The sequence below is a fragment of the Hirundo rustica genome, chromosome 1 (assembly GCF_015227805.2).
Source record: "Hirundo rustica isolate bHirRus1 chromosome 1, bHirRus1.pri.v3, whole genome shotgun sequence".
NCBI classification, from domain to species: Eukaryota; Metazoa; Chordata; class Aves; order Passeriformes; family Hirundinidae; genus Hirundo; species Hirundo rustica.
In genome coordinates, this window is record NC_053450.1 from 128,591,681 (window position 1) to 128,608,499 (window position 16,819).

General features: G+C 37.2%; 1 protein-coding gene across 3 annotated transcripts in view; it reads left to right on the plus strand.

The window, feature by feature from the left end:
• The window catches only part of VWDE (von Willebrand factor D and EGF domains), a 37,013-nt gene extending 20,490 nt beyond the window's left edge, over nt 1-16,523 (plus strand). Inside the window, exons 14-31 of one of the 3 annotated variants that reach the window (XM_040086773.1) lie at nt 1,199-1,354; nt 1,946-2,050; nt 2,393-2,507; nt 3,834-4,084; nt 4,203-4,422; nt 4,949-5,086; nt 5,673-5,735; nt 7,182-7,862; nt 8,184-8,279; nt 8,375-8,470; nt 8,986-9,081; nt 10,315-10,410; nt 10,749-10,844; nt 11,334-11,429; nt 11,529-11,624; nt 12,903-12,998; nt 13,562-13,665; nt 14,757-16,523. In XM_040086773.1, coding sequence (XP_039942707.1) covers nt 1,199-1,354; nt 1,946-2,050; nt 2,393-2,507; nt 3,834-4,084; nt 4,203-4,422; nt 4,949-5,086; nt 5,673-5,735; nt 7,182-7,862; nt 8,184-8,279; nt 8,375-8,470; nt 8,986-9,081; nt 10,315-10,410; nt 10,749-10,844; nt 11,334-11,429; nt 11,529-11,624; nt 12,903-12,998; nt 13,562-13,665; nt 14,757-14,777 — 2,622 coding nt within the window. In that variant the 3' untranslated portion in view covers nt 14,778-16,523. Of the gene's footprint in view, nt 1-1,198; nt 1,355-1,945; nt 2,051-2,392; nt 2,508-3,833; nt 4,085-4,202; nt 4,423-4,948; nt 5,087-5,672; nt 5,736-7,181; nt 7,863-8,183; nt 8,280-8,374; nt 8,471-8,985; nt 9,082-10,314; nt 10,411-10,748; nt 10,845-11,333; nt 11,430-11,528; nt 11,625-12,902; nt 12,999-13,561; nt 13,666-13,980; nt 14,013-14,756 lie in introns of those variants that run through there. The other 2 variants (XM_040086789.1, XM_040086780.1) reach the window with 2 other exon arrangements.
• Nucleotides 16,524-16,819: the final 296 nt, after the last annotated feature.

Genomic DNA, 16,819 nt, shown 5'->3' on the forward strand with positions numbered 1-16,819 from the left:
TTGAAATGCATTTTCTGTCAACCTTAAGAGCTGGAATGCCTACAAATCTGAAGGCTTTTTAATGGGTTTTTGAAAGGTTAAACTTTCTGAAAAAAAATTATCTGAACTTGCCTCTAGCTAGTAACAAAAGATTTCTGAAGAAGTAGACTGTATCCCATTTCAAAAGTTACAGTACTAAATGCACTCAAAATTACATATTTAGAAATATTTAGCTTTTATATTTACCTGTGCTGTGAATTCCTTAAATGATTATAAGGGGAAAGAAAACAATGTGTGGTTGGAACAGAAGTAGCACATGTCTTTTTAGCAAAAGTGTTTCTTTTTCTGTTTGGTTGTTGTGGGTTTTTTGTGGTTTTTTTTTTTTTTTTTTTTTTTTTAAAGGCAAGGGCTATACAGCGGATAACTCTTAATGTGAGGATTGGGATTGAATAAATGTTTTGATTGGCTCCAGTAACAACAACAAAAAAAAGCCAGCTCAAGAAAAACTACTCAAGCTCAAAATGCTGTTTACTTACCATTCTCTTGATTCTTAGTCTGTCTGAATTCTTACTTCCATCTCGTTTTATTTATTTTCCATATGCTTATCCCTACTTCCACATCAATGCTTCAGTCAAATAGTATTGTCATCCTTATTCTGTTATCTTGAACTCTCAAGATGGATCCTTGGATGCCCTGTCCTCACAGCAGTTTAGAAGAAAGGTCTGCAGGTCAATGGTGTCTTGTTCTGTTGAACACCCTATTGGCTCCTACAAGGGCGAAATGGTACTGCCAGTATCGCCCCGGCACCCAGAACGATTCCTGAGCCCTGCCAAAACCCTCATCTGTTCCTTTGACTAAAGCCTGTTCTCTCGTGGGAGCAGAGATGGAGTGGAAGGAACAGAGGCACTTGAACGTCAGATCAGTGGTGTTTGAGGATCACCCACTGCTCCACCCTCCTGTTACCTTCCCGCTGGAAGGACTGTTCTTCCTTGTCAGTGCAGTGCCAAAGGGCTGTGCGTCAGGAAAGACTTCTCTGCTGTTCCTCCACAGTAGCAGACTTAGGTCAAATCTCTGTGTGCAAATACTGTCATCTAATATTTGTCACTGCATTCTAATCCAGGCACATTAGACACTGTGCAACAGTGGGGAGTTTTTCTCTGGTAAAAAAGTTTTCATTATGTATTTCAGTGAAAAACAAATTTTTTGTCTTAACGTTCAGTACAGTGATAGACAGTGGATTCCTGGAGAACGTCTGACTATGCCAGCTGCCTTCCAAAATGCTAGGACTGTTGACTGCCACTTACCAAATGATGGCCACCAGTCTGATGAGATGGATGTAGTTGATGACAAACCCGTTGCCAGATGGCAAATAAAGGTACTCTGAGAAATTTCAAATATTCATTTACAAATATTCCTATTAAGATGAAAATACATCATGTAGGTGTATGACGATCCTTTATTTCGTGGTACTAAAGGGAGAAGTTAACTTGCTTAACTTAGGTCTTGTCACCTATGCTTAAGTGTTAGGTATCATTTGACAGTGTTATCCTGCAAGGGGACTGCTAGATACAACCTAGGTCCTGCAGAGACACACATTCTTCAAGAGCAGAAGTTAAAAGCCAAGTAGTTACCCTAGAGTATTTCAAATGACCTTGGATCCATCTTTGGTAGAGCTGAGTTGAGCTCAGGTACATGTACAAATCCCTGTGAGCAGGTAGATATCTGAGATCTCATACAGATGGAGTCAATAAGGTCAGTAGAGCCTACACACAATTGAATTTACCTTAAAGTAGACACCGATGTGTGGTTGGTCAAAATCTGCCCAGACTCCTTGGCTGATTTGATTTCTGATGACTGTTGTGAGGGACACCTGTCCAATAACGAGTGGGAGCTCATGCTAGCACACCATATGGGTTATATGTCAATACTTGTATCAGTTAATCCATTTTTACTGCTCACCTTGCAGATTTCTAATGATGGATTTGTTTATAGCAACTCTAAAACAATGATATTATATGATGGAGCCTGTCAGATATGTGAACCACAAGAATCTGGGTTATGTATGTTAAAGGTATGTGTTTCACTGCTCTCTATTATGAAAATATGCATTTTTCAGGCTGAAAAAAAATAGAAAAATTAGCAGAACATATCCTGTTCTTGCTTCCAACAGGGATTTTCAATGCACAGAAAGAGAAGCTGGGATGAGGCAATTTTAAATGTAAAAAATCAAACTGAAAGCTCCTCATATGATTACCAAGTAAAACCAAACTTGCTATCAGTTGTTTAGATTTAAAAACAAGCTTAGTGGTTTAATAGAAGTGCAGAATTATTAGATTTTATTTGATACTTACAAATTCATAACAAGTTTGATGACCAAAAACATTAATGAATCACATTTTTATTTCTCTAAAAGGACAAGATATGCAACATAGATGGACTCTGTTATGGTGAAGGAGACACAAATCCAACCAGCCCTTGCTTACTGTGCAGACCTGACTTATCAAAGTTAACTTGGTCAGTTGTTGAAAGTAAGTTCCAAATAGTTTTATTTTAATATCAAATAGTTGAAAGTCTGCAAAGTTTTAAAATATATGGTAATAGTGATGTTTTAAATTTAATTAGGTAAGTGTTTTGGCATTCCTGTTAGTTTCTGAAAATCATATTGTCATTTCCAGACCATATATGTAATATTTTGATTTACTTTCCCTGACTCTCCTGCTATAGCCATTACAAATGACTAATGAAAATTATTAACTTTTAGTCTAATTATCACTTTGGCATCTTGATATTTAGCACAGCTACATCCACGTTTGTCTTCAACATATAAGTGTAACAGGTATTTTTCAACAAATTATTCTGATTACAAACAAGTGGAGATCACAAATTAAGTTAAATGACATCTCTTATTTATTAGCCACTTAATATCTGGGCATCATTTACATTGATGGTATAGATACGTGGCCTAAATGCTTGAAAGTACATCCAAGGCTGCTGTACCCCAGTCCATTTGGAAACCACACAATGAAGGAAAAACTTAAGTCTTAAACTTAAGAATTTTTCATTTTCCTTATCTGTAGTACAAAGTTCCAGCATAGAAGTTGTAGCTCTTTTAGTGCAGATTTTAGTCTTTGGATATACGCATCACCTTGGCTCCTTCGCCAAATGGAATGTTTCTTGGAGCTTTCATATTAGCCACCTAGCCTGCCCTGCCAACCCGAGTCTATAACAACACAAATACAGGCATCCTGTCAGTGTCTTCATGAGTGAAAGACTCATGAAATCAAGACTCTTCCTTGATTAGGAAAGGTCCTGTCTGGATGGGACTTCTGGTGCCTGCCTTGGTGAATCTTGTCCTGTTCAAACTCATACTGAAAGCCAAGGTAGATAAAACTGTTCTAAAAGGATGAGATATGAGTGGAAGGAATGAAATGAAAGTCATCCAGCAGACAGGAAGTCGAGGGATTTCCATATTATAGCCATGTTCTGGACTGGAATTCAATACAGCCAAAGTCAGAAATGAGAAAAAACGTAAACCAGAGGAAATGCTCCAAGCATAAGGAGCACAACCTCTTCTGCAAGGAGGATGATGTTAGAAATAATGGAGTTTAGCAGCTGAGACACTGATTACACCTTCTTCCTTCATGGGTTTTGCCACAGTGGGTGGATTCCTGTTTGCCGCAGTCACTTGCTAGTATTGAAAATATCAAGAGTTTTTCATGTGCCATTCAAATGGCATTAGAATTTAAGAGAAATAAGTACATGGTATTTCTTTAGTAGAAAGATATGTTCCTTTTAATTTTTATAAGTATGTTGCAACTTTTCCTTAGAAGAGGAAAATATCTCCTCTGTTGCAGGTAACCAGCCCCCAGTGCTTGAATCTTTTCAGGGTATGCTACAGACATTTTATGGAGAAGATTTTTTATATCAGTTTTTGGCTTCAGATCCAGAGGGCTCTGCTATTCATTTCACATTGGATTCTGGTCCAGAAGGTGCCAGTCTTTCCCCATCAGGTCTCCTTTTGTGGAAAGCTGTGGCAATGAATGTCCATAAATTAACATTTTCTTTGACAGACGACTGCAATGCAACGACTAAGGTAGAAATAGAGGTAATGAATATTACAGTAAAATGACACTTACTAATAAGATATCTAAGTTATCTATTTACAGACCTCATTGCTAGTTCATTAAAAAAAAGAAAACTGTCTTATTGGGCATGTCTTGTAGGTCAGTGTAAAATCATGTGATTGCCTAAATAATGGCTCATGTGTGACAAACATTAACTTCCCACCTGGAAGTGGAAGATATCTTTGTGTGTGTGTGGCTGGATTTGAAGGTGATCTCTGTCAAGTGAATACTGATGACTGTAAACTTAACCAGTGTGGTATTGGCAGATGTGTGGATGGAATAAACAGCTATTACTGTGAATGTCCACATGAACTTCAAGGTAAATTGCTATTTTATTTCCATGCATTTCTCATGTTTAGTGATAAACAGTTTTTAATTTTATGTCTACAGTTTTCTTTTTTAATTTTTCACTGTAACTAACTTACTGTTGTATTATGAAGAAATTTTATGATCTTGTGGTACAGATATATGATATACTTCAGGATTTTTCTTGCATGAGTATAATAGTTGTTTATTTTATTTTCATTATGAAAGCTAATTTGCATTGTTTTCCTCTGCAAAGGTAAATTCGTCAACACGGGGAAACACAGGAGATTCCTCCTGCAGATAAGCCTGTAGTCCCCACAGCCCATCCTCTCCCTATTCTACAATAAGCAAAATACTTGATATGAGATGAAAAAAACGTGAATAGCAAACCTTATCATCTGTTCCTGTTAGATATACTGAAATGATTTTTTGTACTTTTTTTTTTCTCAGCACTTGCATACATTGTGATTTTATAAACACACCATCAAAGTCTAGTGACATGATATTATAAAAAAAATTAAATCTGTATTTCAATACAGGCAAAAATTGTCAAGAGGATGTAGATGAATGTGCATCCAGTCCTTGCTTCCCTGGAGTATTTTGTTTCAATACTTTTGGTTCTTACTATTGTGGTCCTTGCCCAAATAATCTTCAAGGAGATGGGAAGTCATGTCATGGTAAAATTATTTGATTTTCAGAAGAATAGTATTGTCTTATTGGCATTCAGATAAAATATCTTTGATTGTGCTTTATATTTTTAACAACTTAAAACTCTTTTCAGTAGTGAGCAAAGCAGGGCTGTGTCTCTGCTGATGGCAGTATTAGCCTGTACTGGGTCAACACAGCTGTAAAACACTTTTTCTAGTATAGAAAAAACAGATACAAAACACACTCCCATTCTTTTACATCAAAGTAGAATAATGCAGTGGAATATTTTTAGCATTTTTCTTCATTATTTTCATAATATGATAAATTATTAATAAATTATTGAAAAAATTATTTCTATTAGGTTGGTTAACATAGAACTGTTTACCCAAGTCAAGGCAGCTGCCAAACATTTATTTACATGCAATTACTGAATCACTTGTATTTTTAAAATACTCTGTTGAAAAACTTTTTAAGAAACATTTTTTTAACTTTTATCTACTTTCTGAATTTTGAGGTTTTTTTTAATGTAACTAAATTTTAACTCTGTAATTTATTTAAATTTAAACAAATGTAGCTACTTCTGTGCACTACTAATGTGCCTTCACATCTTTTCAGAAAGCTTTGATGACGCTGATGTTGAAAGGAAGGATTCCACAGGAGAAATTGGAGGGAATAAAGGTGATTTTTTTCCTGAAGAAAATGGAATTTCTGGTTCATTTACTGATAAGAATATAGCTGGCAAATAATGGTTGTAGTTTTATGCTATTCTCTTTATTTTTCAGTTTGACACAATTTATTAATTACTGGGGTTGTATTCTGATCTGAAAAAAAACGAGACTGAAATGTCAATATCAACAAATCCCTTGGGTCAGTCAAGTGATTTTATTAGCAGTGTGATGTATGACACTCTTACAGTTGCCTTTTGTTTTAGTGACCAACCACTGACATAAAATAGGTAACATGGGGATAGGGACATCTGCTATATGAGATAAACAAAAGTTTATGGCATTATGTTGAATGCCATTTTCCTACTTTAACTCAAAGGAGAGGTGAAGGATATGGCAGGTGAAGGTCTTTATTCCAAAACTCTCTAAATGCTGTTCCTGGCATTTCCAGGTCTGTGCCTGCTGGGTGTTTCTTTTTAGGGAAATCTCATGTGTCTTTTCCCTTTATCTCTGAATTGTTCTTGGGAGGAAGGCATACTCCCTCACTGCACTGCCTCTGCTGGATAATTCTTCATCAGCTGCAAAACGGTTTGCATTTCAGCAGTGGGAGAGGACACTTTATTATGGTTCAGTGAAGTTTAACCTTTTGTAAACCATTTTCTAGTTATAAATAGGTTAGGATTTCATTCCTCCACTGCCCCATAGTGCTAAAACCCCATATACAGTATTCTACCAGTGTGGGATTACAGTGCTGTACTTCTTTCCACAAACCACAGGCTTTGCCTGGGCAGAATATGAAAAATTTATCATTCATTTTGCACTCTTTTGAACGAGGAAACTGAGTCAGTCTCTGATGTTTATTAAACACTTAAAACATCCCACTACTAAAACCCATGCAGAAAGTTGATTAAAAAGTTTGAAGAATTAAACATGGTAATACTTGTGCCACAAGTTGGTGGCTTATTCCCCTAGAATACAGTCCATGGTGCATCAGCATGTATAAGCATCTACATACATGTGATTTTATCTCTGCTTCTAGTGCTTAGACACACTGATGAGCCATATGCAATATGTTTTCTTTGAATTCTTTCAGTTACCTTGTTGAAAGCAATATATGGAGCTGATAATCTGCTGACAGTAAATCTGTTTAATGACCTAATATGGGAAAATCTCTGCTCCTATAAATTATCTTTTATTCTTATCTTCCAGTTGAGGAAAGGCCATGGTGAGGGCAGGAAAGGTTGTAATCAGAATAATTCTCTAGCAGAAATCTTCTCTAATTCTCCCATTTAGATTCTACTGCATACTTACATTCGAACATAGCACAAGGGGAGATTTCCTGAAGCACAGAATGAATGGGCTGTGTGTTCTGTTCAAAAAATATTCCCTACACTCAAAGGGAAAGAAAATCTGATGGTATTCACATATTTCTCCCCCTTTTTGTTCTAAAATACTGTAGGTTTTCAACCATCATCCTTTGAAAAGGTTTTGAGCATCTCAAGTGATATTCCCAGTTCTACAGATGTCCCAAACAGATTTATTTCTGCAGAAATGTTTAGTAGCAGCAGGCCACCAGCCTCCACAGTAAAAACAATCACTGCCTGGAAGACACCTGATTCTCAGAGAAGTGCTTCTGTACAACCAGTGGTTACTGGACACGTTGCTCATGCTCTAGGCACCGTCAGTGGTCACCTTGCTGATGCTGAAAACAATACTTCAATACATGCTGTAAAGGCTGCATCTTCAAGGAGCCATGCTGTATCACCTGAGGAGAAAACAAGGGCACAAGTTGAGGCCTTCAGCTATTTTGAGAGCAGCAGGAAGACTCCCCCTAGCAGCAGAGCAAGTATAAGCAAAGGACACTCTCTGCCAAATGAAGCGTTCAGAGGTGGAAATGCTCAGAGAGTTCTGCACCAATTAGCTAAGCATAAAGCAAGTCATTTACCTTTTACCCTTGTTGAAGTCACTGTCCCACCAAAAAGGCTGCCTGAAAAACTGAGTGAAACAGTGACACCTGAAGTAGTGACCTGTTCTGATTTACCCTGTTTTCCTGGTGTATCCTGTGAGCCACGTCAGGATGGAAGTGTCAAGTGCGGTCGTTGTCCTTATGGTTATTATGGAGATGGCTTCACTTGCAGAGGTATTACAAATTATTGCACTTAAATGCTTTGAAGAAAATATATGCCTTTATAACTTGCAAATAGATTGTTACGGTATTATCAGTGGAAAGTGTGGTGTATTGAATTTTCTCATTTTCATTATTAATATTGGCATAGCTTACAGGCTTTTAGTTGTATGGATGCTCTTAAAAATACTTTCCTGATGCATCTCAGGCTCCACATTTATGGGCAGTGACTTAATGGATTCTCTGTGATCAGTTCATTACATTAGGCAAAACACAAAGTGCTGAAATGCCACTTTCATTTTTCTTATTCCTTTCTTTGTTTTCTTTGCCTTTCAGCAAGATGTAGACAACCCTGTGGCAAAAATATGGAGTGTGTGGCACCCAATATTTGTAAATGCAGGCCTGGTTATGCTGGTTATAACTGTCAGGCTGGTGAGTATGGCATGTTAATTCTGCCTGTGGTAACTCATATGCACAAATTAATGATTTGCAGTGTGCTGTTGATTTTTTTTTTTTTTTTTTTACAGCTCTCTGCAGGCCTGATTGCAAAAACCATGGGAAGTGCATTAAGCCCAATGTCTGTGAGTGTTTACCTGGATACAGTGGCTCCACCTGTGAGGAAGGTAAATGTAGCAGTTTTTGCTTTTAAATCCATAACTACCCAAAGGATGCTGTGAGCAACTCCCGTGACTGTTCATTTTGACAGCATGAACATGTGTTCGTTTTACTGTCACTTTAAAAGAACTCTTGAGCTACATTTTGGTATATGTCCTGATTTTCTTGATATACACTGTAAATGTTGCTTATGATTGGATATTCCTAAATTTAGCTTTCACATTAAGTAGTACAGTGAATGTAGTTGCCTCTAAGCTGAACTTTCCTGAAGAGTGGGAAGCACTGTCTGGAAACTGTATCAGCTTTCTTTTCTTCAGGGTGACCACCACTATTGGGACTCTGTACTATTGAAGCAAAGTTGTTCTTGTTACTTACTCTTGTCCAATGGCATTGCATATATCTCCTTATTTTATTTCCAGCTTTTTGCTCACTGACAGTTACTAACATTTCATTTTTTATAAAGCATAGCCAGTCCATGCATCTTTTTAGAGGAGATTCTTTGAACATAATTCTATATCTGCAGCACACTGTAAACCACCGTGTCAAAATGGAGGCACATGCTTGGCCAGAAATCTCTGCACCTGCCCATATGGTTTTGTGGGACCAAGATGTGATACAAGTAAGCAAAAGAGAATAAGAGAAAAATATATAACATTTTTCCTGTTCTTCAGGAGCAAGAAAGCAAATTACGGTTTAAATTTTTTATGCCTTCTGTCTAATGCTAGCAAATGACATAATAGCTGTGCCTGTTTGAAGGTTCCTGTACCTGGGCTTTTTGAACAGCAGGTAATATTTGCACATAACTGAAAACATAATGCACTATAAAAGCAGTAAATAATTTATATTTTATGATTCACAAATATGGAAAAATTGAGTACACTGTGTATGTGATACTACCTGTAGAAAAACACACAGATGTTTCATAGTCCTAACAGCTTTTTAGCTTCTATCAGCTCAGATTGATTAGATACTGGGGTACATTCAGAAATTGGTGTCAGTGAATCGTGTGTCAAAAAGACTGGGATACAGGAAAACTGAATTCAGAACCACGTGATGGTGTCTTATTTTCTTTTACCTGACCTGAAAATTGAAAAATTTGCTGTGATCACAGCTGAAATATTGGAATTACTTTGTCTCACATAAATTGTCTTTAAATATCAAATCATACATGCTGCAGTTTGGCAACTCCAAATTTTAGGTAGATTTTATATGGGTAATTTGTAACCTTCAGAGAATCCAAATCTAGATATGCTGTTTATATATTGTCGCCTGAATGTACCATTGCATTATTCACTCTGAATTTGGAAAAACCTTTGTCTCCTCCTCAAAAGCCAGGAGTTTTGGTTTTCAGTTTTTCTTGTTCTAATTTCAATTCTGACAAAAACAAATGCTGCTCTTTGTGAAGGAGTACTAAAGAGAATGGGGTGTTTTCCTGAAGAAGTGATTCATGTTTTTCCCTAGTTGTGATATTTTAATGTCTTTGCTTGTCAGTCCCATGTTCCTGTGTGCATGCAGCTGCGCTTGCATCACGTAACACAGTCCATTTGTCTCTTAGTATTGCATTTCTTATTTGGTTTAGAATTTTTATTTAAACTTCTACATTTTTAACACTCAATATAAGCAGACCATGTATATTGGTATGGAAAGAGATTTTATTTACCTTTGTCACCTGTGCTTGCTATTATAGGTGTGAGACTGGATTACTTTGTTTAGCAATTCCTCTTCAGCTAGGAATTGTATATTACTTCCAGTGTTAATTTTTGGGAAAGAACTGAAAAATTAATCAAGAATAATTTGTAATGTATCTCTTTCTTGTCCTCCCAACCTCTGTCTCCTCCTTCTTGGATGGTAGTGGTTTGCAACAGACACTGTGAAAACGGTGGTGAATGTCTCACCCCAGACATCTGCCAGTGTAAACCTGGCTGGTATGGACCTACCTGCAGCACAGGTAACACCCCTGCAACTTCCATGTTCCTGGGAGAGCATCCATAGGACCTCCCATTGTTTGAAATTTGGAACTGCATGGCTCACGTGGCAGCAGTGGGCAGCTGCTCTCTGCTGCAGAGCTCCCACATTCCCTTGAGTCTTTGCATGGTAGTTCTGCTGCCAGCTGCACCTCTGGGAAGTCTTGTGCTGATCCTTTAATTTGGGGTAAAGATTCTACAGGAATGATGTTACCTGCAGTTATCTTAGCTGTTTAATTCCTCTTCTTGAAACAGACACACATACTTCATAGACTTTATTTGGATGTCATGCTTCCCACTCTTCTTGACCCTATTTCTGCAGCAATGTGTAATCCTGTGTGTCTCAATGGTGGTTCCTGTGCTAAGCCAGATGTTTGCCTGTGTCCACATGGATTCTTTGGTGCCCACTGTCAGAATGGTAATATTTTCTTTTTTTCTTCTCCCCACTCCTTAGTTGCCATTATGAGGAAATCTGTGAGAAAACATTAAGACACAAAAGTATCAATCAAGTCATGTACCTGAGAAGTGGTGTAAAACAGAGGTTACATTATTTTTTAGATCTTGTGAGTGATTCAACAACTGTCTAAGGAGAATGAAGACTCAAAATTAGTCTTTTATTCCACTCAACATTTAAGCAGTTTTCATCCAGTTCCATTGTATGTTATGTGTAGTCTGGTTACTTTTGTACACGTACAGTTGCCAACACTGACTCCTTTTTGTCTGATTTTGTCTTTGCTATTGATTTTTACACCAAACTACATTACTACAATTTTTGCAAGGCAGGCCTGATAGTGCTAAATGTCCATACAACCTGCCAGAATCCTAGTGTTGCACTCTGGTTTTCCAAAAGTATATCACAAAGTCAAAATGCAGACTTCAGACTTTTCCTCATGTTTGTGTCTTTTAGCTGTCTGCAGCCCTCCTTGTAAGAACGGTGGTCATTGCATGAGAAGTAATGTCTGTACTTGTCCTGATGGGTACACAGGCAGAAGATGTGAAAAAAGTAAGCCAGTGTTAAAATCTTCCTGTGATCCAGAAATAGCCAATCAATTATTCTGTAATCAGTTAAATGTATTAAACAGCAGATGTTTTTGATTTTAAGGTGTCTGTGAGCCAAGGTGTATGAATGGAGGAAGATGTGTAGCCCCAAACATTTGCTCTTGTCCTTCAGGATGGAGAGGAAAAAGATGTAACACTCGTAAGTACCTTGTAGTTACCAGGAGAACCATACCCTGGAAGTAATATGAGATGCAGGGCAACTCTGCCCACACAAGTAATAGGGTTTGTGTCAAAGAACTTAAGAATATATACACATTGAAAAAACAGTTGTTTGTAATTAGGCAACAGAATTTAGGATGGAGAACTAGTACCATGCAGTTCTTAGGGTAAATCATGCCTAATCACTGAAGTATCTATGAAATTCTTGTATAGCAAATATTATTTGTTTCTTTTTGGATTCTTGTCTAAATAAAAACATCTGAGTTTCTGCAAAGAGATGAGGCAAAAAAGTGAATGAAATCCAGTTCGTGCTGTAGGACATAAAACCAGACATAACAGAAAAAGTAGTTCAGTGAAATACTGGAAAACTGGAAACATGGACATGATGTGGATGAATGATGCAGTGGGCACAAGCTCTTGAGGAGAGGTAGAAATAGGACAGTGATGGTTGCACATCGGTGGGTCACATTGTATCTTAATGAAGATATTGATGGTGCATAAATTAATTGTGTCAGCATGGATAAAAGCACAGCGTGAATATCAATATGAGGATGGATGGTAGAAATCCCATAGCTAAAGTGTTAGTGTCTGTCAGAATACCCACCCAAGGCTTGAGAACTGATGTGGGCAATGAGTTCTCTAATGGCATGGAGGAAAAATACATTTTCCTGTATTACTTTCTGTAATTATTGGAAAGGGGTTGTTTTTTTAAAAAAAACCTATATTACCAGTATTTACAGGGGTGAGATATTCTTGGACACTATGGAAGAGAGATTTGGTTATCAAATAGTCAGCTATGATTGAATGGAAATAATAGTGCATTAGATCATGGCTTAATAAGAAGGGACAAATGTCCAGACAAATGAGTCATAGAAAATAACTTCGGATCAAATATTCTTGAGTTGATTAATTGAGTGTTCAGTTGAATGATAAGACAAAAGAGTTCTCGCCAAGGTGTGTGTTTTAGAAAGGTAAATTTGGAAAAAATAAAGCTCTTTAATGGTGCTCTCTTAATTCAGTATTTCATGCTTTTGTAGCAATCTCTGACATAGCAGAACCTCTGAATGTGGGTTTTGGTTGTAAGGCTTTTTGTTTCTAGTTGCCTCTCTTTAATATCCTGTTGGCCTTAGACAGATTTGAGTGAAGACGTGACTCTGTATAAAAAGCACTCCACCTCTTGTGAGCATCCTGAAATCTGAATAATAACTCATTGTAACCATTTGGGATATAACCATACTTTGTGATGATGTTTGTGCAGCAATCTGTCTTCAGGAATGTAAGAATGGTGGGGAGTGTATTGGACCAAGTACCTGTCATTGTCCTCCGCAGTGGGAAGGAATCCAGTGTCAAACACGTAAGAATGATGCAGCCTGAAACCTCTTGCTTCTGCACAGTTCAGAATGCTTTAGCCACACACAATGCAGGGAAGTCCTCCTATAGCTTGGATGTAGTTTATCCACATCTCTGTCAAATGTAGGATAAAGAGTAGAGATTGCTCTAAACCCTTCTGAAGCCCTGCAGGATCTGATGGCACTCTGCGACAGTGGCAGTATGTGTTGGTTTGTTCCAGTGCTATATGTTGCACAAGCTCTGGGAGGCCATTGTGTTAGCTTGAAATAGCAAGATATGCTAAAAAACAACTTACTCATGTTCTTTGCTCAGTCTCATTCATACCCTCAGCATGTTCTCATGTTAAATCCGTGTCAAAGCAAAAGGCGGATGGGATAGACATAAGAACACTGTTGGCTCCACATGACCTTTAAGTCTCCTTATGCTGAGGGCTGTAACCCTGTGAAAATACCTTCCAAGATCTTGGTTCCTATAACAAACAGAATAAGTATCTAGAGACAGCATCCAGTTTTCCTTCAGCAAGATGTGTCCGTGAATAAAGCCTCATGTGTACCTCTCTTATTTTAGCTGTGTGCAACCAGAAGTGTCTGTTTGGAGGCAAGTGCGTATTGCCCAACGTGTGCTCTTGTCGTCCAGGTTATACTGGAGTCCTCTGTGGGAAGAAAATTCAGGTAAATATAGAGCCAAGACACCATCACAATACAGTGATTTGGGAGTTAATAATTAATCCACACATGTCCAGTGAAGCAGCATGATATACACCAAATGTGTATTTTGTCTGATTCCTTCCTTTCACCCTGCAGTGAGGGAGAATTAATGGAATTCCTAAGAGCTTTTCCAGTAATTTTTAGATTCTAATACTTAGAGAATTGTTCTCAGCACCAAATGTAAACTTTCTTTGTTTCAAATTAAGCTGATTGTCTCTTGTCATGCAGTAGAAAATTGACAATTGTCCTCTTCACAACAACCACTACTTTCTTTTCCAGCATCTGGCCTCATTTTAGGGAAGAGTGTCCCTGCTGATGACTTTCTTACTTGTATCAAGTCAAGCCCTGAGCTTTTTCCAATTAACTACATTGCCAGTCAGTTCATCAAGTATAACTTGGGAATAACTTTACTTTTTTGTATCAGAGGGAATGATGACCATTTCTCTGTTTTGTCATGCAATTTTCTGTTGGATTCCCTTGCTTGAGAGCTGATTTGATTAAAGTTTTTTTACAACTAACTGTTTTGTGATGTCTGAAGTAAAAGCATTCCGCTCTTCTTGCATCATCTGTGGTGTTTCTCTTCTTCTAATTTCAGTGTATTTAGACACATTTGTGCTGCTGGCAGAATTGAGAGATGGGGTAGATGTGTGTCAGAAATTGAAACATATTTTCATATGCTTATACATATTTTGAAAGTATGCAACTACACATCCTGTATCAGTGAGACTGTAATGTTTGTAATATGGATTTCCAAAATGTGGTGCAGAGAGAGAAATAATTTTGATTTAAAGGTTTTCATAAAAATGTCCTGCATGGAGTTAGTCTATTTTTAGTCTAGAAAATAAATATATTGTTGGTCAATCAATCTGTGCTGTATCATATTTTGATCAAAATGGCGCATTTTCTTAAAGAAACAAAAAAACTATAAGCACAACTTTAACTTAATGTTCTGATATCAGGCAAGCAAAGTTTATTAAACAATTTTGATGAATCTCTATCATAAAATGTGTTGCCTCATTAAAGTGTGGTTTTAATATTTGTTTTCTCTCTCCAAGGTACAGAGACATAATGGTTGAAGAAGTGTAGCAATTCAGTTGCAATGCTGCATGGATGTATGAGACTTGAAAATATCAGAAGGGCTGAAGGCAATTACAGAGTACATTTAAATGAAAGGAATATTCAAAAGATATTTAAAAGATTCATATTAATCTTTTAAAGGATTCATATTAAACACAAATGTTGGTGAGCTTCAAAACAACAGTCTTGTAGTCACTAAAGCATATGTATATAACTAATTTTTTGCTACCTCATGTACAAACCCCACAGCCTCTGATGTCTTAACTGAATTCCAAGATCTGAGAACTGAACCTAAAATTCTGCTGTTTATTCCTGTAGTCAACTGGACTGTGAAATTTCTGTTGAGGGAACAAGACTGTAGCAGCTGTTGGGTGACTCTAGCAAGGAAGGCAGCACTTCTGCACTTGTGAATGGTACCTCCTGTTTACAAACAATGTTTCCATACATATTATTGTGCTGTGGACTGAAGAAAAAGCAGAACTGTTCTTTCTTGTTTTGTATTTACGTTGGTCTTCTTGTAATGACAAGACAATAGCAGGGAAGGAACGGAAACCGGAACTGAGGCTGGGCTACCAACAATGAAGGCAAGGCCTCCTGTTCTAACAGAATGACTCTGATTTATCTATGACAAGCCTTTGCAGCCAGAAGCCAGATCCCAGCTTTTCTCTTTTGACTTCATTACTTACAGTCATGAATTTAGAACCAGCTACTGAATTATTTCTGTGTCTGTAAGACTTTTATGGCCCTGGCTGAGATGGCAGTCAGTAATATGAGGAAATTTTGTTTCCAAGACTCTTAGAGAAATTTAAGAATGCTTTCAGTAATGCTGAATGTTAAAACAGGAACTAATAAGAGGAGAAAGTGATTGTACATCATGTCATCCATACTCATCATGTCAGAAAATATTTGTAAAGACTTCAGAGAGGATTTTTTTTTACCCATTACCAATTGCTCCAATGAGCTGTTAGAACCTACCAGGTGCCAGATAGTTTTTGAAAAAATAAAATTCCAGTTTTTCTGAAGTTTCCTACAGAGGACTGCTATCTTCTCCTAGAGCTGTGAAAGGTGTTTCAGTTCCTGCCATAACAAAGTGAGCTCTGGAAATAGAACAAGCATCTCTTTAGCTAAGCCATTGAAGGTTACTGCTTCAGTTTTTTAAGCCAAAAATAAAAATCATGACTTCCTGTTCTCCTGAGCAATATTCAGTTTATATACCCTAATTTTGAACAGGAAGAAAATAGAGGCAATTTTGCTATTTACTGCCATTCTGGGATGCTGATTACCAAATCATAGCTGTTAGCAGCTCTGTGCCTAGATTTCTCTTCACCTTTTGATAGTCTTCTTAAGTCATCTTGCAAAGTAAGCTGGTATGTTGAGAGCTTAGCATCATTCCAGAATGACACCTCATGGATTTCCAAGTGCCTGACTGGTGTATTTTAAAAATGTCCAGTTTCCACTTGCATTTTAAATTTCAGTGTTTCCATAGTTTCTTTCAATCAAGCATCCACATGGCTGATATCCTGATGATCTGGGAACCATTACCTTATTTAAAACCTACTCCTCTTGAACCATTTCCTTTCTCACATCTCACAAAGATGTCGATGAACAAAGTCTGACTAGCTCTTGGAACTGTTTTGGATACACAAGGTACTGAAAAAGTTTTTAACTACAAATACACCAATATTACATAATGTCATGTTGTAATCACTGCTGTTCCTTGTGTCAGTTACAGAGAGGTGCTGTGAAAAAAAGATAACATCTGCCTGGAGCACTGCTAATATTACTTTGGTTAATGAGTTTGTGCAGTCCTTCACTCACAAAACTTAATCAATACATATATGTGCATTTCTAGGATTTCAGGCACAATAATTTTTTTTTAATTATAATAGTTAGTGTTTGCTGTTTATTTTCAATGGTTTTAAAAGCAGAAATTATTTCTTTTACATTTTCCAAATGCAAGATGTGTGAACAAAAGCACAGCTAGAGTTGTGCTACAGTAGCTAAAAATTCTCAGTGTTACGCTGTGCTATTTTTGCAATTA